This window comes from Balaenoptera borealis, assembly GCF_965194805.1.
Source record: "Balaenoptera borealis genome assembly, chromosome: 2".
Lineage (NCBI taxonomy): Eukaryota > Metazoa > Chordata > Mammalia > Artiodactyla > Balaenopteridae > Balaenoptera > Balaenoptera borealis.
The window spans coordinates 181,969,223-181,993,417 of NC_138867.1; the positions used below are offsets into that span (position 1 = coordinate 181,969,223).

General features: G+C 59.7%; 2 protein-coding genes across 6 annotated transcripts in view; one reads left to right on the plus strand and one right to left on the minus strand.

Moving 5' to 3' along the window:
* On the plus strand, positions 1 to 13,306 carry PLIN4 (perilipin 4). 2 transcript variants are annotated; one of them, XM_082379182.1, is made up of 8 exons: positions 1 to 415; positions 534 to 601; positions 1,105 to 1,252; positions 2,053 to 2,114; positions 4,492 to 8,440; positions 8,553 to 8,740; positions 10,853 to 10,930; positions 11,002 to 13,306. In XM_082379182.1, the coding sequence occupies exons 2-8, from the start codon at positions 551 to 553 to the stop codon at positions 11,332 to 11,334; spliced, it is 4,809 nt and encodes a 1,602-aa protein (XP_082235308.1). In that variant the 5' UTR covers positions 1 to 415; positions 534 to 550; the 3' UTR covers positions 11,335 to 13,306. The 2 variants fall into 2 exon arrangements, with proteins under 2 accessions (XP_082235308.1, XP_082235309.1); XM_082379183.1 differs by lacking the exon at positions 1 to 415 and having other exon boundaries at positions 424 to 601.
* Positions 13,285 to 24,195, minus strand: part of HDGFL2 (HDGF like 2) — an 18,376-nt gene continuing 7,465 nt past the window's right edge. The window contains exons 4-16 of one of the 4 annotated variants that reach the window (XM_082379236.1): positions 22,891 to 23,082; positions 19,399 to 19,515; positions 19,214 to 19,285; positions 18,446 to 18,605; positions 18,281 to 18,356; positions 17,899 to 18,208; positions 16,715 to 16,818; positions 15,815 to 15,888; positions 15,610 to 15,680; positions 15,148 to 15,249; positions 14,750 to 14,942; positions 13,926 to 14,058; positions 13,285 to 13,588 (exon numbers count right to left, since the gene is read on the minus strand). In XM_082379236.1, coding sequence (XP_082235362.1) covers positions 13,489 to 13,588; positions 13,926 to 14,058; positions 14,750 to 14,942; positions 15,148 to 15,249; positions 15,610 to 15,680; positions 15,815 to 15,888; positions 16,715 to 16,818; positions 17,899 to 18,208; positions 18,281 to 18,356; positions 18,446 to 18,605; positions 19,214 to 19,285; positions 19,399 to 19,515; positions 22,891 to 23,082 — 1,704 coding nt within the window. In that variant the 3' untranslated portion in view covers positions 13,285 to 13,488. Of the gene's footprint in view, positions 13,592 to 13,925; positions 14,059 to 14,749; positions 14,943 to 15,147; positions 15,250 to 15,609; positions 15,681 to 15,814; positions 15,889 to 15,919; positions 16,464 to 16,714; positions 16,819 to 17,898; positions 18,209 to 18,280; positions 18,357 to 18,445; positions 18,606 to 19,213; positions 19,286 to 19,398; positions 19,516 to 22,890; positions 23,083 to 24,195 lie in introns of those variants that run through there. The other 3 variants (XM_082379235.1, XM_082379234.1, XM_082379237.1) reach the window with 3 other exon arrangements.

Below are 24,195 nucleotides of genomic sequence, written 5' to 3' on the forward strand. Positions count from 1 at the left end.
GCCACGGTGAGGAGTCTGGAGGGGGCAACTGAGGCACAAGGATGGTAACTGGCCAAGGTGGCCCAGCAGAGCGACTTGAACCATGCCCGTCACACAGATGGAAGTCAGAGGCCGAGAGTGTGCAGGCTGTGCCTTGAGGGTACAGGACGGCCCATGAATCACTCAGTCTGGTGGGGGGTGGGTGCCATGGGCAGAGGCTGCCCAGTGCTGAGAGCAGGGGAAAGGTGCTGGGCCCGGGGCCCACGCTGGAGCGGGCAGGCACGTGACTATCCAGGGCCCTCCCCTGGCCCACTGGCCGCCTGCCTCTGCCGGCCAGGCCTGCACCACCCCAGACCCTATAAGGCCTGGGAGCTGAGAGCAGAGCCAGATGCCAGCTGTGCTTCCCGTCACTCCAGGGGACCCTCACACGGTCCAGGTGAGCAATGCCAGGGTGAGGCTGGCCTCCGGGCGGGTATCGGGGGACTGCTCAGGGTTATGGGTGTGGGGCAGGAGGCCCGGGAGCCCCCATTCATGCCCCCTCTCTGCCCTTCCAGCTGCTTAGAGGATTACCATGTCTGCTCAAGATGAAGGAGGCCGGGATCCCCCCAAACCCAAGGGCAAGGTGAGGGCAGGCGTGGGAGGGAAAGATCGCAACTGGGGTCTGGAGAGACCACAGAACCTTGGGAAGGTGACCTCCACAGTCCTGGGGTCTGGAGGGGCTTCCCGGGGGGGTGGTGGGGGAGGGATCTGAAGGCCACAGTGCCAATCTTCCCTCCAGTCCCAAGCTGGAGGGTGGGGGGTGGGAGGATGCACTCAAACCTCAGTTCTTTCCTTGCTGTGTGACCCTGGGCCAGCCTCGGCCCCTCTCTGAGCCTCAGTTTCCCCATCTGAGAAATGTGGGCCATGGAAGGAAAAGGAGAGACCCAGAGAATGAACTTTTTCTCTGTCCATGGGAGGCAGGCTGAACCTGCCCATTGCTCAGGCGAGGAGACTGAGGCTTAGTGGCTGAGGTCATCCAGGAGCAAGGGCCTGAGGCAGTTTGGGAACCCAGGGCTCTCTGATGCTCCCCTCACCCAACCCCCACCATGGCCTGGCTCTGCTCATGCTTCTCCCCACCCCATGTAGACCCTGGGCAGCTTCTTTGGGTCCCTGCCTGGCTTCAGTTCTGCCCGGAACCCGGCGGCCCACGCCCACAGCTCAGCGAGAGAGGCCCGGCCGGTCGCCCATCCCGCAGATGCTCCAGCCGCCGAGACTGCCCAGCCCCAGGCTCAGGGTGAGTGCACAGCTCTGTGGAGGCGGGAGCTCTGGAGATGGACCCCAGCAGGGACTTGTGCCCATCTTGGGGGTGCTTCATAGGTGCCTGCGTCATCTCAACAGAGCCCACGCAGCTGGCATGCTCATTTAGTGCCAGATGGGGACCTGAGACATAAATATGAGTGGCCCAAGGGGGCACAGCCAGCAATGCCCCCCACATTCTCAACCCCCCCCTCCGCCTTTCATCACCCCGTTTCTGACACCCTGTGGACCAGGGGCTGGGCGTTCTGCATGTCTAAGCTCATCAAAGATTTTGATCCTGGTTCCAGAGAGGGGCAGCAGTTTCCCTGGCGTCACACAGCCTGGGGTGCTCCCCATCCTCCAGTTGCTCCAGCCCTAGCCCCAAGTCCTGAAGAGGGGCTGGCGCAGGGGAGCCCAGGCTGGGGCGGCCGCTCTGGGCCCCCGCAGGCAGCTGACTTCTGTTCCATATACCCAGGCCTGGCAGGCGGCTGCCAGCTGTGGTGGAGTGGGGCAGGGCGGGGCCCCGAGTCCTCTCCCTGCATCACCCTGGGTGGGCGTCCAGCATCCAGGACCCAGGCAGAGAAAACTCTAGAGAACCCCTGCTCCAGGAGACCGCCCCTGGGGGTTGAGGGAGCCAGACCCACGGCCGTGGATGTCACCTTCTGCCGTCCCTGGCAGGGCAGCTGGGACATTCCTGACCTTTTGGGCTGTGCCCGCTGATTGTGCAATGGGCTTCAGGGTGGCTGATGCCAGCGCGTGTCCCTCCCTGGGTTGCCTGATTGGCTCTTGTCCCCACAGTGGCCACCGACCCGGAGCAGACGACCAGGGGCATTGAGAAGACGCTGCCGCTTTCAGACAGGGTGAGAGGGGCTGGCAGAGCCTGGTCTGGTCTGATGGGCTCCGCCTCCCCCTGAGTACCTCCTCCTGGGATGTTTCAGTTCCTGCCATTTGGGGGTTGTCATAGGCCAAGGAGCAGGCAGACACCCCTGTGGGATTCCAGGCCAGTCTTCCCCTCTGAGCCTCTGTTTCTACATCTGTGAAATGGGTGCAGTACTGCCTTACTGCTCGGCACCATGAGGCTCCATCCGGTCTACAGACACCCCCCACCCCCACTCCAGTTCTGTGCCTAGCACATTACGACCCAAACAGTGGTAACTCACTCACCCTGTGTCAGGCTCTGGGCTCAGTGTTTACATGTGCTGCTTAATAGTTAACCCTCCCAACCGTCCTGCGAGGAAGGGAGCAATAGTACCCCACACAAAAGCTGAAGCACAGAGAAGCCAAGCCACCTGCCAAAGGTCACACAGCAAGACACTGTAGCATGGGATTTGAACCTTGGGCAGTCAGAGGCTGAACAGTGGCCAACGATGCATCCACCCTCGGTCCTGGATGACCGGGGACTGCCCATATAACCACGTCCTCAGGGCCAGGGCAAGCGGAGTGGCTGATGTAAGACTGCTGAGGGCCATAGCAGGGTGACAGAGCCCTGATACAACCCTTCCGCCCAGCACACACCCCACACTGGCATCTTCCTCAACTCCCCTCTGCCCTCAGCTCGGCCAGATCTGAGCATCTCGGAGGGCAAAGAACCACCGGGCTCACCCTGTGGCCCAAATTAAAATGGACCCCGGCAGCTGAGGGCCCCCCTCCCCACTTTTTCACTCCTCCCCCTCCACCCCTCTTCACTTGCATTAATGGAGCATCTGTTGCCTGCAAAGTGCTTCAGGCACCTTGACTCAGTTTTCTCTGCCAATCTTTGAAGGAGGTGCTGTTTTTATTGTTTTTTGTTTGTTTGTTTGTTTAAATGGCTGGGAGGGGATTTTTTAAAATAAATTTATTTATTTATTTATTTATTTATTTTTGGCTGCATTGGGTCTTCGTTGCCGTGCGAGGGCTTTCTCTAGTTGCGGTGAGCGGGGGCTACTCTTTGTGGCGGTGCGCGGGCTTCTCATTGCGGTGGCTTCTCTTGTTGTGGAGCACGGGCTCTAGGCGCGCGGGCTTCAGGAGGTGTGGCTCGCAGGCTCTAGAGTGCAGGCTCAGTAGTTGTGGCGCACAGGCTCAGTAGTTGTGGCGCGTGGGCTTAGTTGCTCCGTGGCATATGGGATCTTCCCGCACCAGGGCTCGAACCCATGTTCCCTGCATTGGCAGGCGGATTCTTAACCACTGCACCACCAGGGAAGTCCAAGAGGTGCTGTTTTAATTGCCGCTCTTCAGATGAGGCTCAGAGAGGGGATGTGGCTTGCCTGAGGTAACACAGCAAGTGTGGGAAAGAGCTGAACCCAGGTCTCTGTGGGCAAGGTGCCCACTTGAGACGATGCTGGGCAGGAGGCAGGTGGTGAGAATAACATTTCAGGGCTTCTCAACTTCAGTCGTCTGGCCAATTCAGGGCCGGGTCATCCTCTGTGGGGGGCCATCCTGGGCACTGGGGGGTGTTCAGCAGCACCCCTGACCCCACCCACCCACTCAGTGCCAGGAGCTCCCTCTTCCCTGAAGTTGTGATCGTCACAGATGTCCCCAGACATCGCCCAGTGTTCCCTGGGGAGGGGGGGCGGGGGCAGGATCACCCTGGGTCACCCCTAACCCTGGGTTAAGAACCCCTGAATTGGAAATAGGAAACTGCTGGTTGAACCTGGGTGGTGGCAACCCTGAGGCCATCACAGCCCTTCAGCAGTTTGGATGAACAAGAGGAAAACTGCCCTCATTTTTGACCTACCAAGTTATCGACAGTTTCCTATGGCTCAAACCCAATACTTGGCCCTGTACTTTTCCAGTTATTACTCTTCTAAACATAGATACCCAGATCCCCTTCTCTTACTTGAATACATTCATGCTAACAAGCATTTGGCCTCCTCAAATTTCTCCCCGTGATGGGGAAACCAGTCTCAAAATTGCCATAGAGATTAGGCAAGATGAAGAAAACACGTAATTCAATGGCTTGCTGAGTACAAGGCTAAGGGATATTGAGCAAGGAGGGTCCCAGAGGTGCTAGGGAATAGCTGTCAGCAGTGGGGGATCTATTGTGTCAGGGGAACCACGGGGCGCTGGGACAGAGCTCAGTAGGCTGTATCCTGGAAGCCAGGGAGGGAAGTATGTCGGGGTGGGAAAAGAGCAGGCTGGGCCTCTGGGAGGAAGGTCCCACTCCCCGGGTCATGTTAGGGATGAGGTGGAGACTGGGGAAGGGTGGGGAGTGAGGTGTCTAGCACTCTCTGCTTGATCACGAATGTCCTTCCTCATCAGGTCATCTCCGGGACAAACGACTTAGTGTGGTCCAAGATGACCAGGACCAAGGATGCCTTCTCATCTGGGATGGCCAACGTCGTGGACACAGCTAAAGGCGTGGTCCAAGGAGGCCTGGGCATGACCCAGTCCACGCTCACAGGCACCAAGGATGCAGTGTCCACTGGGCTCACTGGGGCAGTGAACATGGCCAAGGGCACTGTCCAGATGGGCATGGACACCACCAAGACCGTCCTAACAGGCACCAAAGATGCAGTGTCCACTGGGCTCACTGGAGCAATGGGTGTGGCCAAGGGGGCGGTCCAGACGGGCGTGGACACCACCAAGACTGTCCTAACAGGCACCAAAGATGCAGTGTCCACTGGCCTCACTGGAGCAATGGGTGTTGCCAAAGGGGCCGTCCAGATGGGTGTGGACACCACCAAGACTGTCCTGACAGGCACCAAAGATGCAGTGTCCACAGGGCTCACTGGGTCAGTGAACATGGCCAAGGGCACCATCCAGACTGGTATGGACACCACCAAGATCGTCCTAACAGGCACCAAAGATGCAGTGTCCACTGGGCTCACTGGGGCAGTGAACATGGCCAAGGGCACCGTCCAGACTGGCATGGACACCACCAAGACTGTCCTCACAGGCACCAAAGATGCAGTGTCCACTGGACTTACTGGGGCAGTGAACATGGCCAAGGGCACCGTCCAGACTGGCATGGACACCACCAAGACCGTCCTAACAGGCACCAAAGATGCAGTGTCCACTGGGCTTACTGGGGCAGTGAACATGGCCAAGGGCACCGTCCAGACTGGCATGGACACCACCAAGACTGTCCTGAGAGGCACCAAAGATGCAGTGTCCACTGGGCTTACTGGGGCAGTGAACATGGCCAAGGGCACTGTCCAGATGAGCGTGGACACCACCAAGACTGTCCTAACAGGCACCAAAGATGCAGTGTCCACTGGCCTCACTGGAGCAATGGGTGTGGCCAAGGGGGCCGTCCAGACGGGCATGGACACCACCAAGACTGTCCTCACAGGCACCAAAGATACAGTGTCCACTGGGCTCACTGGGGCAGTGAACATGGCCAAGGGCACCGTCCAGACTGGCATGGACACCACCAAGACTGTCCTAACAGGCACCAAAGATGCAGTGTCCACTGGCCTCACTGGAGCAATGGGTGTGGCCAAGGGAGCCGTGCAGACGGGCATGGACACCACCAAGACTGTCCTGACAGCCACCAAAGATGCAGTATCCACTGGGCTCACTGGATCAGTGAACATGGCCAAGGGCACCGTCCAGACTGGCGTGGACACCACCAAGACCGTCCTGACTGGCACCAAAGATGCAGTGTCCACTGGCCTCACTGGAGCAATGGGTGTGGCCAAGGGAGCCGTCCAGACCGGCGTGGACACCACCAAGACCGTCCTGACTGGCACCAAAGATGCAGTGTCCACTGGCCTCACTGGAGCAATGGGTGTGGCCAAGGGGGCCGTCCAGACTGGCATGGACACCACCAAGACTGTCCTAACAGGCACCAAAGATACAGTGTCCATTGGGCTCACTGGGGCAGTGAACATGGCCAAGGGCACCGTCCAGACTGGCATGGACACCACCAAGACTGTCCTAACAGGCACCAACGATGCAGTGTCCACTGGCCTCACTGGAGCAATGGGTGTGGCCAAGGGAGCCGTCCAGACTGGCATGGACACCACCAAGACCATCCTGACTGGCACCAAAGATGCAGTGTCCACTGGGTTCACTGGAGCAATGGGTGTGGCCAAGGGAGCCGTCCAGACCGGTGTGGACACCACCAAGACCGTCCTGACTGGCACCAAAGATGCAGTGTCCACTGGGTTAACTGGAGCAATGGGTGTGGCCAAGGGAGCCGTCCAGACCAGCATGGACACCACCAAATCTGTCCTGACTGGCACCAAAGATGCAGTGTCCACTGGGCTCACTGGGGCAGTGAACATGGCCAAGGGCACTGTCCAGACTGGCATGGACACCACCAAGACCGTCCTCACTGGCACCAAAGATGCAGTGTCCACTGGGTTCACTGGAGCAATGGGTGTGGCCAAGGGGGCCGTCCAGACCGGCGTGGACACCACCAAGACTGTCCTCACAGGCACCAAAGATACAGTGTCCACTGGGCTCACTGGGGCAGTGAACATGGCCAAGGGCACCGTCCAGACTGGCGTGGACACCACCAAGACCGTCCTAACAGGCACCAAAGATGCAGTGTCCACTGGCCTCACTGGAGCAATGGGTGTGGCCAAGGGGGCCGTCCAGACGGGCATGGACACCACCAAGACTGTCCTCACAGGCACCAAAGATACAGTGTCCACTGGGCTCACTGGGGCAGTGAACATGGCCAAGGGCACCGTCCAGACCGGCATGGACACCACCAAGACCGTCCTAACAGGCACCAAAGATGCAGTGTCCACTGGCCTCACTGGAGCAATGGGTGTGGCCAAGGGAGCCGTGCAGACGGGCATGGACACCACCAAGACTGTCCTGACAGCCACCAAAGATGCAGTGTCCACTGGGCTCACTGGATCAGTGAACATGGCCAAGGGCACCGTCCAGACTGGCATGGACACCACCAAGACTGTCCTAACAGGCACCAACGATGCAGTGTCCACTGGCCTCACTGGAGCAATGGGTGTGGCCAAGGGAGCCGTCCAGACTGGCATGGACACCACCAAGACCGTCCTCACAGGCACCAAAGATGCAGTGTCCACTGGGTTCACTGGAGCAATGGGTGTGGCCAAGGGGGCCGTCCAGACTGGCATGGACACCACCAAGACTGTCCTAACAGGCACCAAAGATGCAGTGTCCACTGGGTTCACTGGAGCAATGGGTGTGGCCAAGGGGGCCGTCCAGACTGGCATGGACACCACCAAGACTGTCCTAACAGGCACCAAAGATGCAGTGTCCACTGGGTTCACTGGAGCAATGGGTGTGGCCAAGGGGGCCGTCCAGACCGGTGTGGACACCACCAAGACCGTCCTGACTGGCACCAAAGATGCAGTGTCCACTGGGTTCACTGGAGCAATGGGTGTGGCCAAGGGAGCCGTCCAGACCAGCATGGACACCACCAAATCTGTCCTGACTGGCACCAAAGATGCAGTGTCCACCGGGCTCACTGGGGCAGTGAACATGGCCAAGGGCACTGTCCAAACTGGCATGGACACCACCAAGACCGTCCTCACTGGCACCAAAGATGCAGTGTCCACTGGGCTCACTGGAGCAATGGGTGTGGCCAAGGGGGCCATCCAGACTGGCATGGACACCACCAAGACCGTCCTGACAGGCACCAAAGATGCAGTGTCCACAGGGCTCACTGGGGCAGTGAATGTGGCTACAGGGGCTGTGCAAACTGGGCTGAATACAACCCAAAATGTTTCAGCTGTCACAAGGAACACCGTCTCCAGTGGCATGGCTGGTGCCATGAATGTGGCCAATGCTGCTGCCCAGTGGGGTCTGGACACCTCGAAGGCTGTCCTCACAGGCACCAAAGATGCCGTGTCCACTGGGCTCACCAGGGTAGGGAACGTGGCCCGAGGAGGTGTGCAGACTGATTTCGGAACCATCCAGAACTGGTTCCCTGGTTCCCAGGATGCTGCCTCAGGTGGACTCGCCACTTCCGGAGCCCCAGATGAAGGAGAACAAACCATCCTGAACCCTCATGAGGCTCAGTCCTGCGGGGTCTCCAGGCCCCTGGACACTCTGTGTGCACACCTGGACCTTGCTGGGAAAGCCACCACCAATACCAAGGGCCTCGTGTCAGCTGAGGTGACATTCACCCAAGGGGCTGCCCTGGGCAAGGAGGATGACGTAGGGCCTGGGGCCACCACTTGCGGCCAGGAAGGAGCCCGGGGCTTTGCAACACTCCGGGATGAGCTGGAGGAGCTGGGGGAGATCTTCCAGCCCATGAGCACCGAGGAACAAGGTGAGAACAGGACAGGCTGGTCCCAGCTCCCAGGGGCCTGGTCGTCTGTACAACGCATGCCCCTGACGCCCGAGGGGCCTCTCAGATTGAGCGACCCTGTCTTCCCTTTCAGCTCAGCTGGCTGCCTCCCAGCCCCGGCTGAGGGAGTCCACGGCCGACCAAAGCAGCTACTTCGTGCGCCTGGGCGACTTGGACCCCAGCTTCCGCCAGCGGGCTTTCGAGCACGCCCTGAGCCACCTGCAGCAAGGCCAGTTCCAGGCCCTGGACGTGCTGGCCCAGCTCGAGGACGCCTTCTGGCTGGTAAGAGCCCTCCCTTCTGCCGGTGCCTTCCTCAGCCACAGGTGGGGGACTCGACAGACACTTACTGAGCACCTAGTAGACAACAGCCGTCGGCCACTCAGTCACGGGTCTGCTCTCAAGGAGCTTGTATTCCAGGGAAGAAGATGGACACAAGACCCAATACTTGCCACCAACGGGGTTGCAGAGAGGGAAACAAGACAGTCGTGCAGAGAGGGGCAGGGCAGGAGTGTGTCTGTTTGAGCCAAGTCGTGTGGAAAGTGGGGACCGCAAGGACAGACAGGGGCCTGAGAACAAGCTAGGTGTGTTCCAAGGAGCAGGAGGGCGGCCGGTGGCAGGGGAGGGTAAAGTGAAGGGGCTGACAGGGTAGGGGGAACCGATGCGATCTGGGCGGGGTTCAGTGATGCAAGGAAGGGCCCAGAGGAAGGTGACTTGAACGCCACCGCGGGGACAGGCACCGAGCCAGCGGGGTCATGCTCTCTCGCCAGCCCCACTCACCCCTCCACGCCAGGCTTTCTCCCCCTGCAGCACCACTGACACCCACGCTGGCTCCTTGTGGGTGCTGCTCGGGCTGACCTGCCTGCGGTAGGAAGTTTAGTGGCATCCCATCTGTGGCTGATGCAGACGGTGATGGACCCCCGGGTCTGAGCATCTCCAGGTTCTCAAGGTCATGGGTCGTAAGTGTCGAACAGCCCCGTCTACACAGGTGGCGAGGAACCCAGCCATGCTGCCTGAGTGGGGATCCCTGGGTTGCGCTCAGGCACCTGTGTTTTCCATCAGTGCCCCAGGGGTCTGTGGTGAGCCGCAACTTGAGGACCACTGCTCCAACCCAGAGGGTCTCAACGGGGCAGTCGTGCCCCCAGGGGACACTGGGCCATGCCTGGGGATGTCTGCGGTGGTCACCTGGCGGGGGGTGGAGCTCCTGGCATTGAGTGGGTGGGAGCAGGGAGGCTGCTCCACACCCCGCAGCACCCAGGACTGGGGGCCGAGGGTTGGCCTGATGCAACAGAGGTTTTATTTAAGGGGATCCCTCTGGCTACTGTGGGGAGGACAGGCCACCGGGGTCAAGGGCCAGAGCCCTTGGAAATGAGTGAGGTTTCTGCAAAAATCCTGGCAAATGCTGAGGGGGGCCTTGGGAGTAGCATCGGTGGTGGCAAGAGGCAGTTGGGTTTCTGGATGTGTTTCCAAAGCAGACCTACCAGCTTAGGTGTGAGAAGTGGGAGAGAGAAAATACCCTACAAGGTCTCGGGGACTTTTAGCAGGGGACACCTAGAAATGCCCTGGGTGGGTGGGTGGTGAACATTAAGGCTTGGTCTTGGACAGGGTAACCTGGAGATGACTAGTAGGCCCCCCGATGGAGTCGCTGGGGTAAGAGCTGGGAGGGTGATGGAAAGTTGGAGTCAACATTTGGTCCACTTGCTGAGCTCTCAGGAGGACAAGGAAGATTAGTCAATGGGGGTGTGGGGCTCCTATGTACCAGGGACCCAAAAAGCAAGGAGGAAAAGATCCTGACAGAGCTCCCACCCAAGGGGGAGAGATAAACAACAAAGAAACTCACGGTAACTCGACAGTGATAGGCCTCTGAGGAGAGTAACAGAGATCTGACAGGGAGGGCTTGGGGGGCCACCGTACTGGGCCAGAGGAAGCATGTTTCAGGCTGAGTGGGCAGCACGTGCAAAGGCCCTGAGGCAACAACATGCTGGACGTGCTCGAGGGACAAAAAGAGGCCAGCGTGGCCTGAGCAGAGAGCACAGCGGGAAGTCAGCAGGAGGTGAGGTTGCAGGTGTCCTGAGCAGGCCACGCAGGCCACGGTGAGGAACTGGATTCGGTCCAAAGGCCACTCACTGGGAGACATGGGAGGATTCTGAGCTGGGGTGTGACATGGTGCCCCTGCCATTCTGCTCTCTGAGCTCCCTGACAACCTCATGAGGAACCTGGATTATTGCCTCTTTACGTGAACCATCCTGGTGCAGCTGGCCCTAAACCTTTCCACCACGCCACAGGAAAGGTAGACACGAAGCTCCAGGCCAGGCCTGGGAATGCTGCCCCCGGGGGAGTATTGGAAAGGTCCCTGACAAGAAGGCCTCATGTCTCTGCTGGGCTGTCTCTTTCCAGATTGAGAAGGCCCAGCAGGCTCCAGACCAGCAGCCGTGGCCGGACCAGGATCTGAGCAGCCAAGCCGGCGCCCGAGAGGTGCGTACCAGGGGGCCGGTGCTCCTGCCCCTCCCCTCCAGCCCCGCTCACCTCCCTCCTTCCGCCCACAGGTGCCAGCCGCCGGGGCTCTGTCCAGGGTCTGCAGCCTTGTCCAGCAGCTCCATGTCGCCTACAGCAGCCTGGCCTCCGGCCTCCAGGGCCTCCCCGCCGAGCTCCGGTGGCAGCTCAGGCAGGCGCGGCACAGCCTCTGCGAGCTGCACAGTGTCGTCTCCTGTGCCGCCTCCGTGGCGGAGCTGCCGGCCGAGCGCCTGGCCCAGAGCCGCCAGGGCGTACGCCAGGCGTGGCAGGGGCTGGAGCAGCTGCTGGAGAGCATGCAGCACAGCCCTCCGCTCAGCTGGCTGGTGGGGCCCTTCACCCTGCACCCCGATGGGCAGCAGCTGTAGGAGCCCCTCCCCCGCCCGAAACCAGCCCCAACCCCCGGAAGCTCCGGGCCCTGCCGGCTGGCGCCCCACCTTTCTCCCAGAGCACAGCTGGCCCCTTTGGCCGAGGAGCCCGGGGCGGCTAAGACCCTCGACGGCGGCGGGGGGGGGCCCGGGCTTCGCCTGAAGATCTCAAGCAAGCGCTTCATTTAGGAACAAGAAGGGGAATCGTGCCTGTCTTGAAGGTTCCCCACTCAGCACCCCCAGTAGGGCCCTTTTATCTTTTACCTCTGGGGGGGGTCTTCCACCCCAGCCTGGGCCCTCTAGCTATACCAGCTTGGCAGGCGGCCCCGCTCCTCCATCCTGGGCTCCAGGCAGCTCCGTCCTCGCTCTGAAAGCCTACACCCCTCAGCAAACAGCGCATGCCAGAAGGTACCAGAACGCCACCATCATCCTGAGGCAGGTAGGCCCCCACCGCCTCTGCCGACCCAGCCCAGGGGCTTCATGAAGGCAAAGCCGCAGCAGCCACTGACAGCTGAGGACCGGACTGTCCGGGCGGGGGTGGGGTGAGTACACATCCCTTCCTGCTGCAGCCCACTCACCCGGCAGCGCCTCCTGGTCATGGGTGATCACAAGGATCCCACAGATGATGTTCTCAGGTCCCTGGGCCCAGAGGCTGCCAATGAAGGAATAAAGGGGCTCCCTCACAAGGGATGGGGCCCTAGGGAGCACGTGACAAAATGTGCTCGGGGGACTTCCCAGGTGGTCCAGTGGTAAGGACTCTGTGCTTTCACTGCCGAGGGTGCGGGTTGGATCCCTGGTCGGGGAACTAAGATCCCACAAACCACAAGGCGCGGCCAAAAAAACCAAAAACAGAAAAACGTGCTCGACACACGTTCAGGTCACGTGCTCCAGGCCGGAGACCAGCAGCCCCGGGACAAGGGCCCCTGCCTTCCCGCCGTGCTCTCCCCGGATCCTTGGGGCACCCTGCGAGGTGGGCTGCACATGGGAAGGTGGGACAACAGAGGGCCACTCCCCCTGCTCCCCGGGAGATGCTGAGGGAGCTGCTGCGTCAGAATTCCAGCGGCCCGAGGCTTGTCAAGCCCCCACTTCCCACGCCCGCAGCCCCCCTATCTGGCCACCTCCTTGACGGAGGAAGCAAAGAGGCCCCGCTTCTCAGAAATCACCAGGTGCTCCAAGCCCTGGGACGGATGGGCCAGCTCTCCCCAGAGGGTCACCACGGCTGCCAGGGGCCACGAGGGGCCCTGCACCACAGGAGCTGGCCGAGGCAAGACACGGGGACCAGTCCGGGAACTTCCCCGAGCCCTTCCTTCCTCACTCCCCATCACGGACGGCCATCGGAGGGGGTGACACTGGAAACAGTCGTTCACGGAAACCGAGCTCAGCGACAACCAAATCCAACCAAACCAAACCAAACCTAACCAAACGGGGCAGGGGCGGGGCCGGTATGCCAAGCCCAGGGAGCAAAACCACACCACACCTCTCTCTCAGCCGGGACAGAGGGGCTCGGCCACCGGCAGGACAGGGGACACACGGTAGAGGCCACCGTTTAACCAGCAACCGCCGTGTGCAGATGCCTGGCTGGGTGCTGCACACACATCCCCCCACATCTGAATCCAAGCGACAGGTGAGCACGGAGAAGCCCAGAGCGTGGGGTGTCACTCGGCCCACGTCACACAGCGAGGCCTGCCCCCAACAACACCCACGCCCTGTGAACGTCGAGGACAACAGACAGACAGCCCTCAGCATCCCTCCCGGTACTTTTGGAAAGGCCTTGCTCACTGCCTCCGTCAGCCCTGCAGGGCCTGGAGCACCATCAGAACCAAATTCATATTCGTCGCTGTTCACGGTGACCCTATGGCTTAAAACCCTCTGTCCCTGGACGGCTCCTTGACAACTGCAAACCAGACACGCTAGAAAACCGAGCCAATAAAAGCAACTTTTTTTTTTTCATTAAAAAAACCCTTTATAGTCATTTCATGTCCGTTGGAAATCACAGAAATTAGGCAAAAAAAAAAAAAAACCCAGGGGGACAAATACAAACGAACAACACAGCGTCTCCCCAACAGTTCTCTGCTCCCTGGGTGCCGGGAAGGAGCCAGGCAGGCCTCGGGGCAGCTGCGCCTGGCGGCGGGGCCCGGCCGCAGGCTGCCCGGCTCAGCTGTCCTCGTCGTCCAGGGACTCCGAGTCCACCCGCAGCCTCTCTCGCTCCTGCCGCTCCTTCCCGGGCCCGTCCAGGTCGGGGCCCTCCCGCGCGCTGCTGGTGGAGGACAGCACGGGCGGGCGGGGGTGAGCAGGCCCCTTGCTGTCTGTCTCCTTCCTTCCACCTACAGAGACCAACAGCCCTCGCCCCCAACCTCCCCCTGCCGTGCCTGCGGCCCCGGCTGCTCCCGTGGCGGGTGTCAGGAGGGAGCCACCCTCCTAGAGCTCAGGCCCAGGCCAGTCAGCCCCGAGCCCAGAGCTCCCTCCGAGGGGCCTGGGGGTCAGTCAGCGTGTGGGAGACTGCTGTCCCTCTGGCCCTTACCCACTGGGAGCAGCTCAGACACCGGGCTGCCTTCTCCGGAAGTCGCCCCTGCGGCCCCGGCGACACTTACTCGTTGTGTAACGGGTCTTCAGAGGAGCCGCCCCCCGGCCCCTCCTCTGAGTTCTGTCCTTCATCCGGCTCCTTGTCCTCCATGCTCTCCCCCTTCTGGGACGTGGCCTCCCCGTTCACAGGGGCTGCGAGATCTGCAGGGAGAGAGGCTCGTGGGACGCTGTGGGGCAACCCCCCTGCAGAGAGCGAGCAGCGTGCGAGCACCCGCCTGTGCACCTGAATTCACCCGCACCCCCGAGCCACCGGACACACGGGGGCGGCCGGCTGCGTGGGGCTCTTCCTCCAGCCGGCCCCTGGCCCGTCCACGCAGCCTGAAGATGGGAGGGGCCGGTAAACAAACGGCCGTGGGCAACACCGGGGAAAGCCTGCCACGGCCGTGTCCAAACAGACGTAAAGAGAAACGCCCCCTCTGTGCTCTCCCCCGGGCAGCCTCGGCTTCAACTAAGCCCTCTCGGTGCTGGCCTTACGGGCTGCTCCAAACATCTCTCACCAGGACCGCATGACCCCGGCAGGAAGGAACGCTCTCCTGTCCCCGCAGCCACTGTCCCCACCGCAGACACCCTTTCTCCTCTCAGCCCACCCGTGGCCCTCCCCTCCCAGACCTCTGCGACCGCCCGTCCCAAACACACTCGCGCACCTGGCCGCACACACACACAGCCTCCCCTGCTAGCTGGCTCTGAGGGTCTGGATGGAGCCTATGAGCAGCACAGGGGCGTGTGGCCAGGACACCAGCTGCCTTGGGGACACAGCCAGCCTGCGCAGCGAGTACCGACAGGTGGCGCCACCTGGGCGGTCTGCTCAGAGCCCCGCCCGCCAGCTCCTCACCAGCGCTCGTCTCGTCCTCCGCCCTCTCCGCAGGGGCCTCCTCTCCAGCCAGTATCTCCTCGGCCTTCTCCGGCCCAGTTCTGGTCGCCTTCTGGATGGCCTCGATCTTTGGTCCCAGGACCCGAGACTTGAGCCGGGCGTAGACCTCCGCAGCCTTCTCCATCACCTCCTTGTTGGCCTTGTAGCGGCGGATCTGGCCCACCAAGAGGCCTGGCTCAGGGGGCGCAGCCACCTCACCCCCCGCCCAAGACCCTCCCCCATCACCGCACCCCGCAGCGCCTCCCGTGCACACGGCTTCCTCCTCGCTGACCACAGGCGGCCGTGGCCGGAAGCCCAGCGCCCCAAGCAGACCCGTAGCCCCACCACCAGCCCCTTCAACCCCTGGGCTCCCGCCGCACCTTCTTCAACGTGGCCACCACGTCCGTGTTCTTCTGGAGGATCTGTGAGGTCACCTGCAGGGTCCCTAGTTCCTCTAACGCGTTCAGACACCTCTTCACATCCTGCGGGGCAGCGAGGGCAGCGAGGAGGGTCAGCGCCTAGCTGCGGGGGTTCTAGGGGGCCCAAGAGGGCAGAGAAGGACACCCTGGGCTGAGCAACAGGGAGCCCCGGGGACGGTGGTGAAGCACCCAGAACTCGAGGGGTCTTGGGGCCTCGCGTGGCATCACCTGGTGGGAACGCAGAGCACTGCACTCGGGAGGCCAAGCTGGGCCCTTATCTGGTGGACGCCCACGCGAACAAGGACCCTGCCCTGCGCACGCGGCCTGACTTTGCCTCAGTGTCCCCAGACTTCTCAGGGAGCTCGAGCGATGAGGGGGCAGGGGAACTGAGACATGACCTCTGCACCCCGAGGAAGGTCTCACCGGATTGTCAACCTTCAGGGCGAACTTGATCTCGCTGTGCAGCTTCTGAAGCTTCTCCTCCACGGAAGGTTCTGTGGCCAAGAGAGAAGGCAGCGCCCAGGCCTGAGCGGGGTCCCTGGTGATGGGAGCCGGCTCCTCCAGGGCCGTCCCTCCTCCCGTTCGGCGACCTCAGGCTGCAACCAGGGCTGGGCAGCTGGCCCCTCACCTTTCTTCTTCTCAACCTTCCGGTCTGGTGGGAACCCTTCTGACCGCTTCCGGGTCCGTTCCACCTTCGCGGGCCTGTGGAGAGTCGTGCCCTTAGAAGGCCCCTGACCAATGTCCCCACTGAGGGCCGGGGGCCTGTGGGGGGACCCATGGCCGCTGCAGAAGGAAACCATCAGGAGGCCCGGGAGGCTGGGAGGAGGAGGCTCAAGGCCCGCCTGACCTGGTCTACGGCAGCACCTGAGAGGACCCAAGACATAACCCTTCCTCTAGAAAGTAAATAATGTGAAAGCCCAGAAATTTTTTTTTTTTTTTTTTTAAACAAGTGGTTCAGGGTGAGTGGCTAGTTACGTAGACCCCAGCGCATGAGTGACTCTGATACGATGCTGGGAAACGGCGGCAGGCGTGTCACCGAGCCTTCGATTCTACATCCTGCTCGGCAGCCTGGCTGCCACGTTCCCAGGGGGCAGGTTCGTTTACTGATGGCTGGGATTCCACACAGAAAGTGGGCAGGGAGATGGGCTCTGTGCTCCCACCTCAGTGGGCCTTGGACTTTAAAAAGCCTGAGAGCCACTGGTCTGGGGACAGTCTCTCCTCCTGAGCACTGGCGACACGGGGGCCACGTCATCCTCTGTGGGGCTCCATCCTGGGCACTGTGGGGAGAGGGGCAGCCTCCCTGGCTCCACCCACTGGATCCCAGGAACCGCCCCCCATGTGACCACCACAGATGTCCCAGGACACTGCCCGGTGTCCCCTGGGAGCAGGGTCACCCCGGGGGGAGAGGCCTGCTCTGGGGAAGGACCACAGACCTGGGCAGTGACTCCTGCATAACCTGATGGGGCCCTCCCTTGAGATGTGGGGACCCCCAGGGGGCTATGGGAGGAGTGGCAGTGCGGGAACGGACCTGGCTCGGGGCTTCTCCTCGGGGCGCCCTCTCTTCTCCTTCTGGCTGGGTCTCCGCGCGGGCTCTGTGCTTTGCAGGTGCAACTTCTTCGCTGATTTCTTCACCTGTAGCAGCCAGAGAAAGGGAAGGGCTGGAGTGGCAGGCGGCGTGGGGCTGCCCCAGACCCCTGAGCTGTTCCCTTAGAAACACAGTGTGACATTCCCTGCTGTCACCTTCGCCTGATGGGAGCTGATGGACTGGGCAGGATGGACCCCGTGTCCAGTCCATCCCCGGGCAGCAGCTTCTCAGGCCCTGAAAGGATCACCCAACAGTGGGGCAGCCCCACTGCATTCCCCTTGCCGAGCAAGACATCTCCCGTGCCAGGGAACTTGGTCCCCCTTTTGTGACAAAACGGAGAGCAGTGGGGAGAGAACAGGGCATTGTTCGGCTCCCCCACCCCTATCGAGTGGGATCCTGGGCTCAGACTAGAAGGTGATGGGCCCGGGGGGCTCGGATTCCTGGACTCAGGCTGGCCTGTGAGAGCCAGGAGGACAGGGAGCTGACGCCCTGTGGTCACGCATGGTGCTAACGGTCACCACCAACCTGCACCAGAGGCCGAACTGCTCCCATGCTTACCCCACAAGCCGTTCCCCCGCAGCCGCCAGAGGGCACCTGTGAGCACCCGAGTCAGGTCCTCCCCCTCCTCTGCCCACAGCCCTCCAGGGTCCCACCTACCTCCCTGGGGGTAACAGCCCAAGTCCTCCACAAGGCCCTACATGACCTGCCCCGTCCCCTCCCCTCCTCCCTCTCCCCCCCTCGCTCACTCTGCTCCAGACACACGGGCCTCCTCGCTGTTCCTCCAACACACCAGGCATGGTCCTGCCCCAGGGCCTTTGCACGGCCGTGCGCTCAGCCAGGAATGCCTCTCCCCCAGGTATCTTCTCACTTCATTCAGATCCTTACTTAATATGGGCTGCTCGCCTGAAGCCTCTGAGGTCTGCCCTCTTTGCGATGGAAACCCTCTCGCCCCCGCAGCTCACACCCCGCCCTGGCTTCCATCTCCTTGGCACCACACACCATCCTCAGGTGGTCCGCTGCCCGTCTCCCTCCCTCGTGTCAGCTCCTTAAGAGCGGGCTCTCTGTGTTTCCCTGACCGCTTGGCGCCCAGCACACAGCGGCTGCTGCACGGACGCCGCCGCACGCACCTCTCTGTCCAGCTCGGCCTCGGGCTCCGAGTCGGAGGAGGACTGGGGGCCCCGGCCGCGGCCCTTCCGGCCGCGCTTCTTGACGGGCTCGTCGTCGTCCTTGAGCTCGTCGCCGCTGCTGCCCGCGCTGCCCGCAGGCGCCGCCTCCCCGCGCTCCCGCCCCCGCCGCCGCTCCTTCTCCTCCTTGTCGCGCTCGCGCAGCCGCCGCAGCTCCTCCTCCTGCTCCCTGCGCCGCCGCGCCTCCAGCTCACGCCGCCGCTCTTCGTCCCGCCGCTTCCACTCGCTGATGCGGTCCACCTCGTCGCTGTCGCTGGGGGTGCGGGCCGGTTAGGGCCCCCGTCCCGGCCTGCCCGCGCCCCCGCCCCGAGGGCCCCGCACCCACCTGTCGCTGCTCGAGGTGGTCGGTGGCCGCTCAGGCTTCGGTTTCCGTCCGCGGGGCTTGGGGGTAGGCTTCTCGGCTACGGAAGGCGTCTCTCGGTGGCCGTTCCCCCCACCACCACCGCCAGGCCAGGCCCAGGCCCAGGGCAGCACCCCACCGCCTGCCTACCTGGCTTCCTGCCCCGAGGAGGCTTCTTTACGGACACGTCCGAGTCGGAGGAGGAGGAGCAGGAGGAGGAGGAGGACGCCGACCTCGCCACGGCCACAGGCTCAGCCTTCGCCCCGTCCGATTCTGCTTTGGAGTCCGAGTCGGAGGCTGACGGCGCCTTCTGGGGGAGGCCGGGGGAGGTGAGAGCAGCCAGGGCGAGGGGGCCCCAGGCGTCCCTGCAGCGCCCCGCCCCGCCCAAACCCACAACCCTTCGTTCTGGCCCAGAACCCCAGACATACACATGCACACACCACACTCACACGCTCATGCACACATACTTGTGTACACACAATACACTTGCACACGCTCATACATGCCTGCTTGCACACAACACACACGCACATACATCACACTTGCACACAGGCGCGCGCACGCGTGCATTCTCTCTCTCATGGGGCCCCTAAGAGTGCTTTGCCCCCTTCCGATGCCAGCATCCCAGCATCCCGTTTTCCAAACTGGCCTCTAAGGCCCTCTCGGGGGCAGCAGCGGCTGGGTGGTCTCCTGCTCCGGGGAGGTGCTCTGTGCACACGGCACTCGGAAACCATGGGCCAAAGCCATGAGTGAAGGTGGAGGCGGATGTCAGCGGGCCCCGGGGTCTCCCTGGGGCCTACAGCCTCCCCTCCTCCAAAACGGACTGACCCTGACCGCAGACCGTGGCTGGTGACCGTGGGGAGATGCTTGAGGAGCTTCCACCGGCCGGTGTGTGGGAACAAAATAAAACACCCGTACCTTTTTCTTCCGTCCTGGAAGGGGGCCCCGCCGTGGGGCCCGGACCACGGCTTTCTTCTCGGGGGTGAAGTCCTGGGCGGAGATAAGGGAGCTGGATGTGGTGCCCACCAGCCGGCTACCCCTCGGCGCCCCCCCGGTGCATCCCTCCCCCTGGGCACCTGCCCGGGGTCCGGCCAGCTGCTCACCTGGTCACTGGTCTTCTCTGACTCGGAGGAGCTTTCCGAGTTCTCCTCCTCGGATGGAGACATGCTGGCTTGATCCAGGTCACTGGAGGCCTTTCGAGCTCGTTTTGAGACCGACATCTGGAAGGGGAGCAGCCCGGACACATCAGCAACTGAGAAAGCCCGTGTGCTCGGGAAACTTTGCGGGGAGGAGGGCAGGGACCCCTTTGAGAATCTGATAAAAACCAGGGATACTGATCCTAGAAGACATGATGCTCAGTGAAAGAAGCCAGACACAGAAGGACAAATACTGTGTGATCCCACTCACAGGAGGTCCCTAGAGAGTCAGACCCACAGAGACAGGAAGTAGATGGTGGGCGCCAGGGGCTGGGGGAGGGGGAGGGGGAGTCAGTGTTTCCTGGGGACAGAGTTTCAGTTTGGGAGGATGAGAAAGTTCTGGAGGTGGATGGTGGGGATGGTTGCCCAACGGTGTGAATGTAAAATGCTACTGAACTGTGCGCTTAAAAATGGTTAAGATGGTGAATTTCACGTTGTGTGTATTTTACTACAATTTAAAAAAATGAAGAATACAAACCAGGGATCCTTCCCCCAGAAAAACACATACACATATGTTTTGCAACTAGATAGAGGTGGTGGTTGCACCACACTGTGAATGTATTAAATGCCACTGAGCTGTACGTTTTAGAACGGTTAATTTTATGTGAATTTCACCTCAATAAGAAAGATTTTTTAAACACACACACACATACAATTCTGAATTAGGTTTCAGGGGTTCACAGACTCCCAGATGCCCACTCAAAGAAGCCAATTTAAGAAACTGTATAAAGGAAGAACTGAGGAGGCAAAGAGGACTGAGCTTTGGACACAGATCTCAGCCCACTGACGCCTGGTCCTCCCCGTCAGGGCGTGGGTTTAGGTGCGATGCACCTCTGCCTCTGTCCCGTTACAGCCCAGACTCGCTGGTTCTCGTCACAAGCACTTACTGAGAGCATCTTGCCTCCTCCGGGGCCTGACCAAGGCCAGGGTACGATGGGCTGCGCTGTGTTCCCCCAAAACGCATACAATGAAGCCCTGACCCCCAGGACCTCAGAATGTGACTATTTGGAGATGGGTCTTTGAAGAGAGAATTAAAGTAAAACGAGGTATTAGGGTGGCCCTGACCCAATATGACTGGGGTCCTTATAAGAAGAGGAGATTAGGACACAGACATGCACAGAGGGAGACCACGTGAAAAGATGGTGGACACACAGAAAAACAGCGACAAAAGAACGTTAACTAGAGAGAGCACAAAGCTGACCCGGCGGAAAGCCATAGCCACACCCCCAAAAATGGAGAAAGGAACACCAATAGGTGTGTTCCCAGCTAGGGTGCTGGGTTACGAGGGAAGAGGTCGTCTAAATGTCTCCCTAGTGTGGGGGAAAGGTGTTGTAATAATGACTTACATTCATTTAATGCAAAGTTGGCCAAAAAACCCCAAAAAACAAAACCTGAATACATACTAACCTACAAGTAGTGGTTAATATCTAAGAGGTAGGATGGGGCGGCCATTTATTTTCAACATATTTCTGTCTAACTCCTCCAATAACTGTAAACAGAAACAACAAGGACTTTTAAAAAACGATGCCAGGGACTTCCCTGGTGGTCCAGTGGTTAAGAATCCGCCTTCTAGCAACCTAAGTGTCCATCGACAGATGAATGGATAAAGAAGATGTGGCATATATATACAATGGAATATCAGCCATAAAAAGAAACAAAACTGAGTTATTTGTAGTGAGGTGGATGGACCTAGAGTCCGTCATACAGAGTGAAGTAAGTCAAAAAGAGAAAAATACCGTATGCTAACATATATATGGAATCTAAAAAAAAAAAGGTTCTGAAGAACCTAGGGGCAGGACAGGAATAAAAGACACAGACGTAGAGAATGGACTTGAGGACACGGGAAGTGGGAAGGGTAAGCTGGGACAAACTGAGGGAGTAGCATGGACTTATATACACTACCAAATGTAAAACAGATAGCTAGTGGGAAGCAGCCGCATAGCACAGGGAGATCAGCTCGGGGCTTTGTGACCACCTAGAGGGGTGGGATAAGGAGGGTGGGAGGGAGACGCAAGAGGGAGGGGATATGGGGATATACGTGTGCATATAGCTGATTCACTTTGTTATACAGCAGAAACTAACACAACATTGTAAAGCAATTATACTCCAATAAAGATGTTAAAGGAAAAAAGAAAAAGAAAAAAAAAAAAGAATCCTCCTTCCAATGCAGGGGGCGGGGGTTTGACCCCTGGTCGGGGAAGTTAAGATCCCACATGCTGCGGGACAACTAAGCCTGCACGCTCTAGAGCCGGCACACGCCACAACTAGAGAGCCCACGTGCTGCAACTACTGAACCCACGCACCACAACTAGAGAAGTCCTCACGCCGCAACGAAGAGCCCGACACAACTAAGACCCGACACAACCAAATAAATAAATAAATAAATAAAATATTAAAAAATAATCATAACGTTTAAGGACAAGGAAATGCTCATCTATTAGGTGGAAAAACAGCAAGACACATTACGTGCGTGATTGCCAATTCCACACTTTACATACCCACCCCGCCCGTGAGGCACACACAAGATCACGGAGAAACACATCAGGATGTTTCTAGTCCTTGGCGCAGAAACCCCCTCAGATAGTTCAGGCATTTTTCACCGGCTTCTTTATGCTTTTCACATCTTCTAACTTATCTACGATGAGCATGGCTTATTGTTATAACTGGAACCAAAAGCAAAGGTTATTTTTAAAAATCATAAAAACAATGCCTTACTCTATCAAAAGAATTTGCTGCTAGGTCCTGGTCCTTTCATTCTGCACCCAAATATTCGGAAGCAGTCAAAAGGCAGAGAAGAGGGGGAAAAAGGCAGGAAAGAGAATCTCTCCAAGAGAACTTAAAACTCACATCCACACAAAAACTTGTACACGAATGTTCACAGCAGCGTTATTTGTGATGGCCCCAAAGCGGAAACAACCCAAATGTCCATAAACGGATGACAGATAAACAAAGTGTGGTCCAGCCACACCCGGGAATATCGCTCAGCCACGAAAAGGAGAGAAGCCCCGACACCCGCTACCACATGGATGGACCCTGAGGACACGATGCTCAGTGAGAGAAGCCAGACACAGAAGGACACACGGTGTGTGATTCCACTGATGGGAAACGTTCAGAACAGGCAAGTTCCACAGAGGCGGATTCCTGGTTACTAGAGGCTGCGGGTGGGGATGTGGGGGGACTGCCAGTGGGGACGGGGTTTCTTTTTGGGGTGATGGAAAGTTCTGGAACTGACAGAGGGGATGCTGGCACAACTTTGTGAATGTACTAGAAACCGAAAGAAGGAAAGGGAGAAGAGCAGGCGGCCAGATGGAACCTGTGGAGGGAGGAGGAAGGGCGGGAGGAGGAAGGACCCCAGCCCCCCACAGGACAGCTGTGCCCGCCCCACCCCCGTGCCCCTACCTTCAAGGCCACTGCCTTCCGCTTGAGGCCGCTGTTGTCACTGCTCTTATCCGAGTCCGAGTCGCTCTCCATCCTGTCGCTGGCAGCTGCAGCGGTCACGGCTGTGACGGCCATGACCCCCCGGTCCTCGTCGTCCTCACTGCCACCTGCCGGGTCGGCTTCAGGGGCCTCGCTGTCGGAGGAACTCACCGGCTGGGGGTGGGGACAGAGACAGCAGGTCACCACCAGGTGTGGCCCACAGGACAGCAGCCACTGGCCGGGTCTCAAGTGTCAGGGTCTGGCCTGCTCGCTCTCCAAATGCGGGAACTGAGGCCCAGAGAGCTCCAAGGGGGACTTCCCTGGCGGTCCAGTGGTTAAGACACTGTGTTCCCAACGCAGGGGGCGTGGGTTCAATCCCTGGTCGGGGAACTAAGATCCCACACGCCGTGCGGCGCGGCCAAACAATATTAAAAAACAAAACAGAAAGCTCTGAGGACTGATGCGGCAGGACGAGATGGGCACGTGTGTGCTAGCCACTAGGATTCAAGCACTGCAGGATCTGAGGGCAAACCCTGGGCCAGTGACTTAAGCCCCTGTGTGCCTCATCCCACATCTGAGCAATGGGGCCGACAGCACTTTGGCCTCACAGGGCTGTGGCGAGGGTGAGACAGAAGTGGCATGTACTGAGGACAGTGCCCAGACTGGCAGGAGGTCCATCGAGGTTTGCTTTTTGTAAAAATTATTATTATTGCAATTACTGATGAGGAAGAAAATGACCTAGGACAGGACCGCTGGGTGCGAACTTCCAGGCACTTCTATTTCTGTTTTAGCCAAAATGCCTGCTCAGGCGGTAACAGCCGCAAAAATAGCGGACACGTACGTAGACGGCACTTCTTCTGTGCGAGCCGCGTGCCGGGCTCCTCTGCACACCCCGCTGCCATCTGTGAGCAGCAGCCAGGTGCCAGACACTGTGCTAGGGAGGTGGGAGCGCCCAGACGTGAACACGGCACGGGCCCTGCCCCTGGGGAGCTGACAGTCTAGTGGGAGACCAACCACGGCCATGTGAACAGACCAGAGTCAGGCGGTGTGGAGGAAAAGGAACCCTCCTACACTGTGTGGGGGGGGGGGAATGTAAAGTGGTTGCAGCCACCACGGAAAACAATATGGCGGTTCCTCAAAAAACTAAGAATAGAGCTACCACATGACCCAGCAATCCCACTCCTGGGCATATATCCAGAGAAAACTATAATTCGAAAAGATCCACGCACCTCTATGTTCACAGTAGCACTATTTACCATAACCAAGACACGGAAACAACCTGAATGT

What these genes read in the sequence shown, in the direction of transcription:
- PLIN4 (XM_082379182.1), top strand. Translation starts at nt 551, where the DNA reads ATGTCTGCTCAAGATGAAGGAGGCCGGGATCCCCCCAAACCCAAGGGC. An exon ending in CATGAGCACCGAGGAACAAG is followed by an intron (nt 8,441 to 8,552) that starts GTGAGAACAGGA and finishes CTTCCCTTTCAG; the next exon opens with CTCAGCTGGCTGCCTCCCAG. An exon ending in TCGAGGACGCCTTCTGGCTG is followed by an intron (nt 8,741 to 10,852) that starts GTAAGAGCCCTC and finishes GTCTCTTTCCAG; the next exon opens with ATTGAGAAGGCCCAGCAGGC.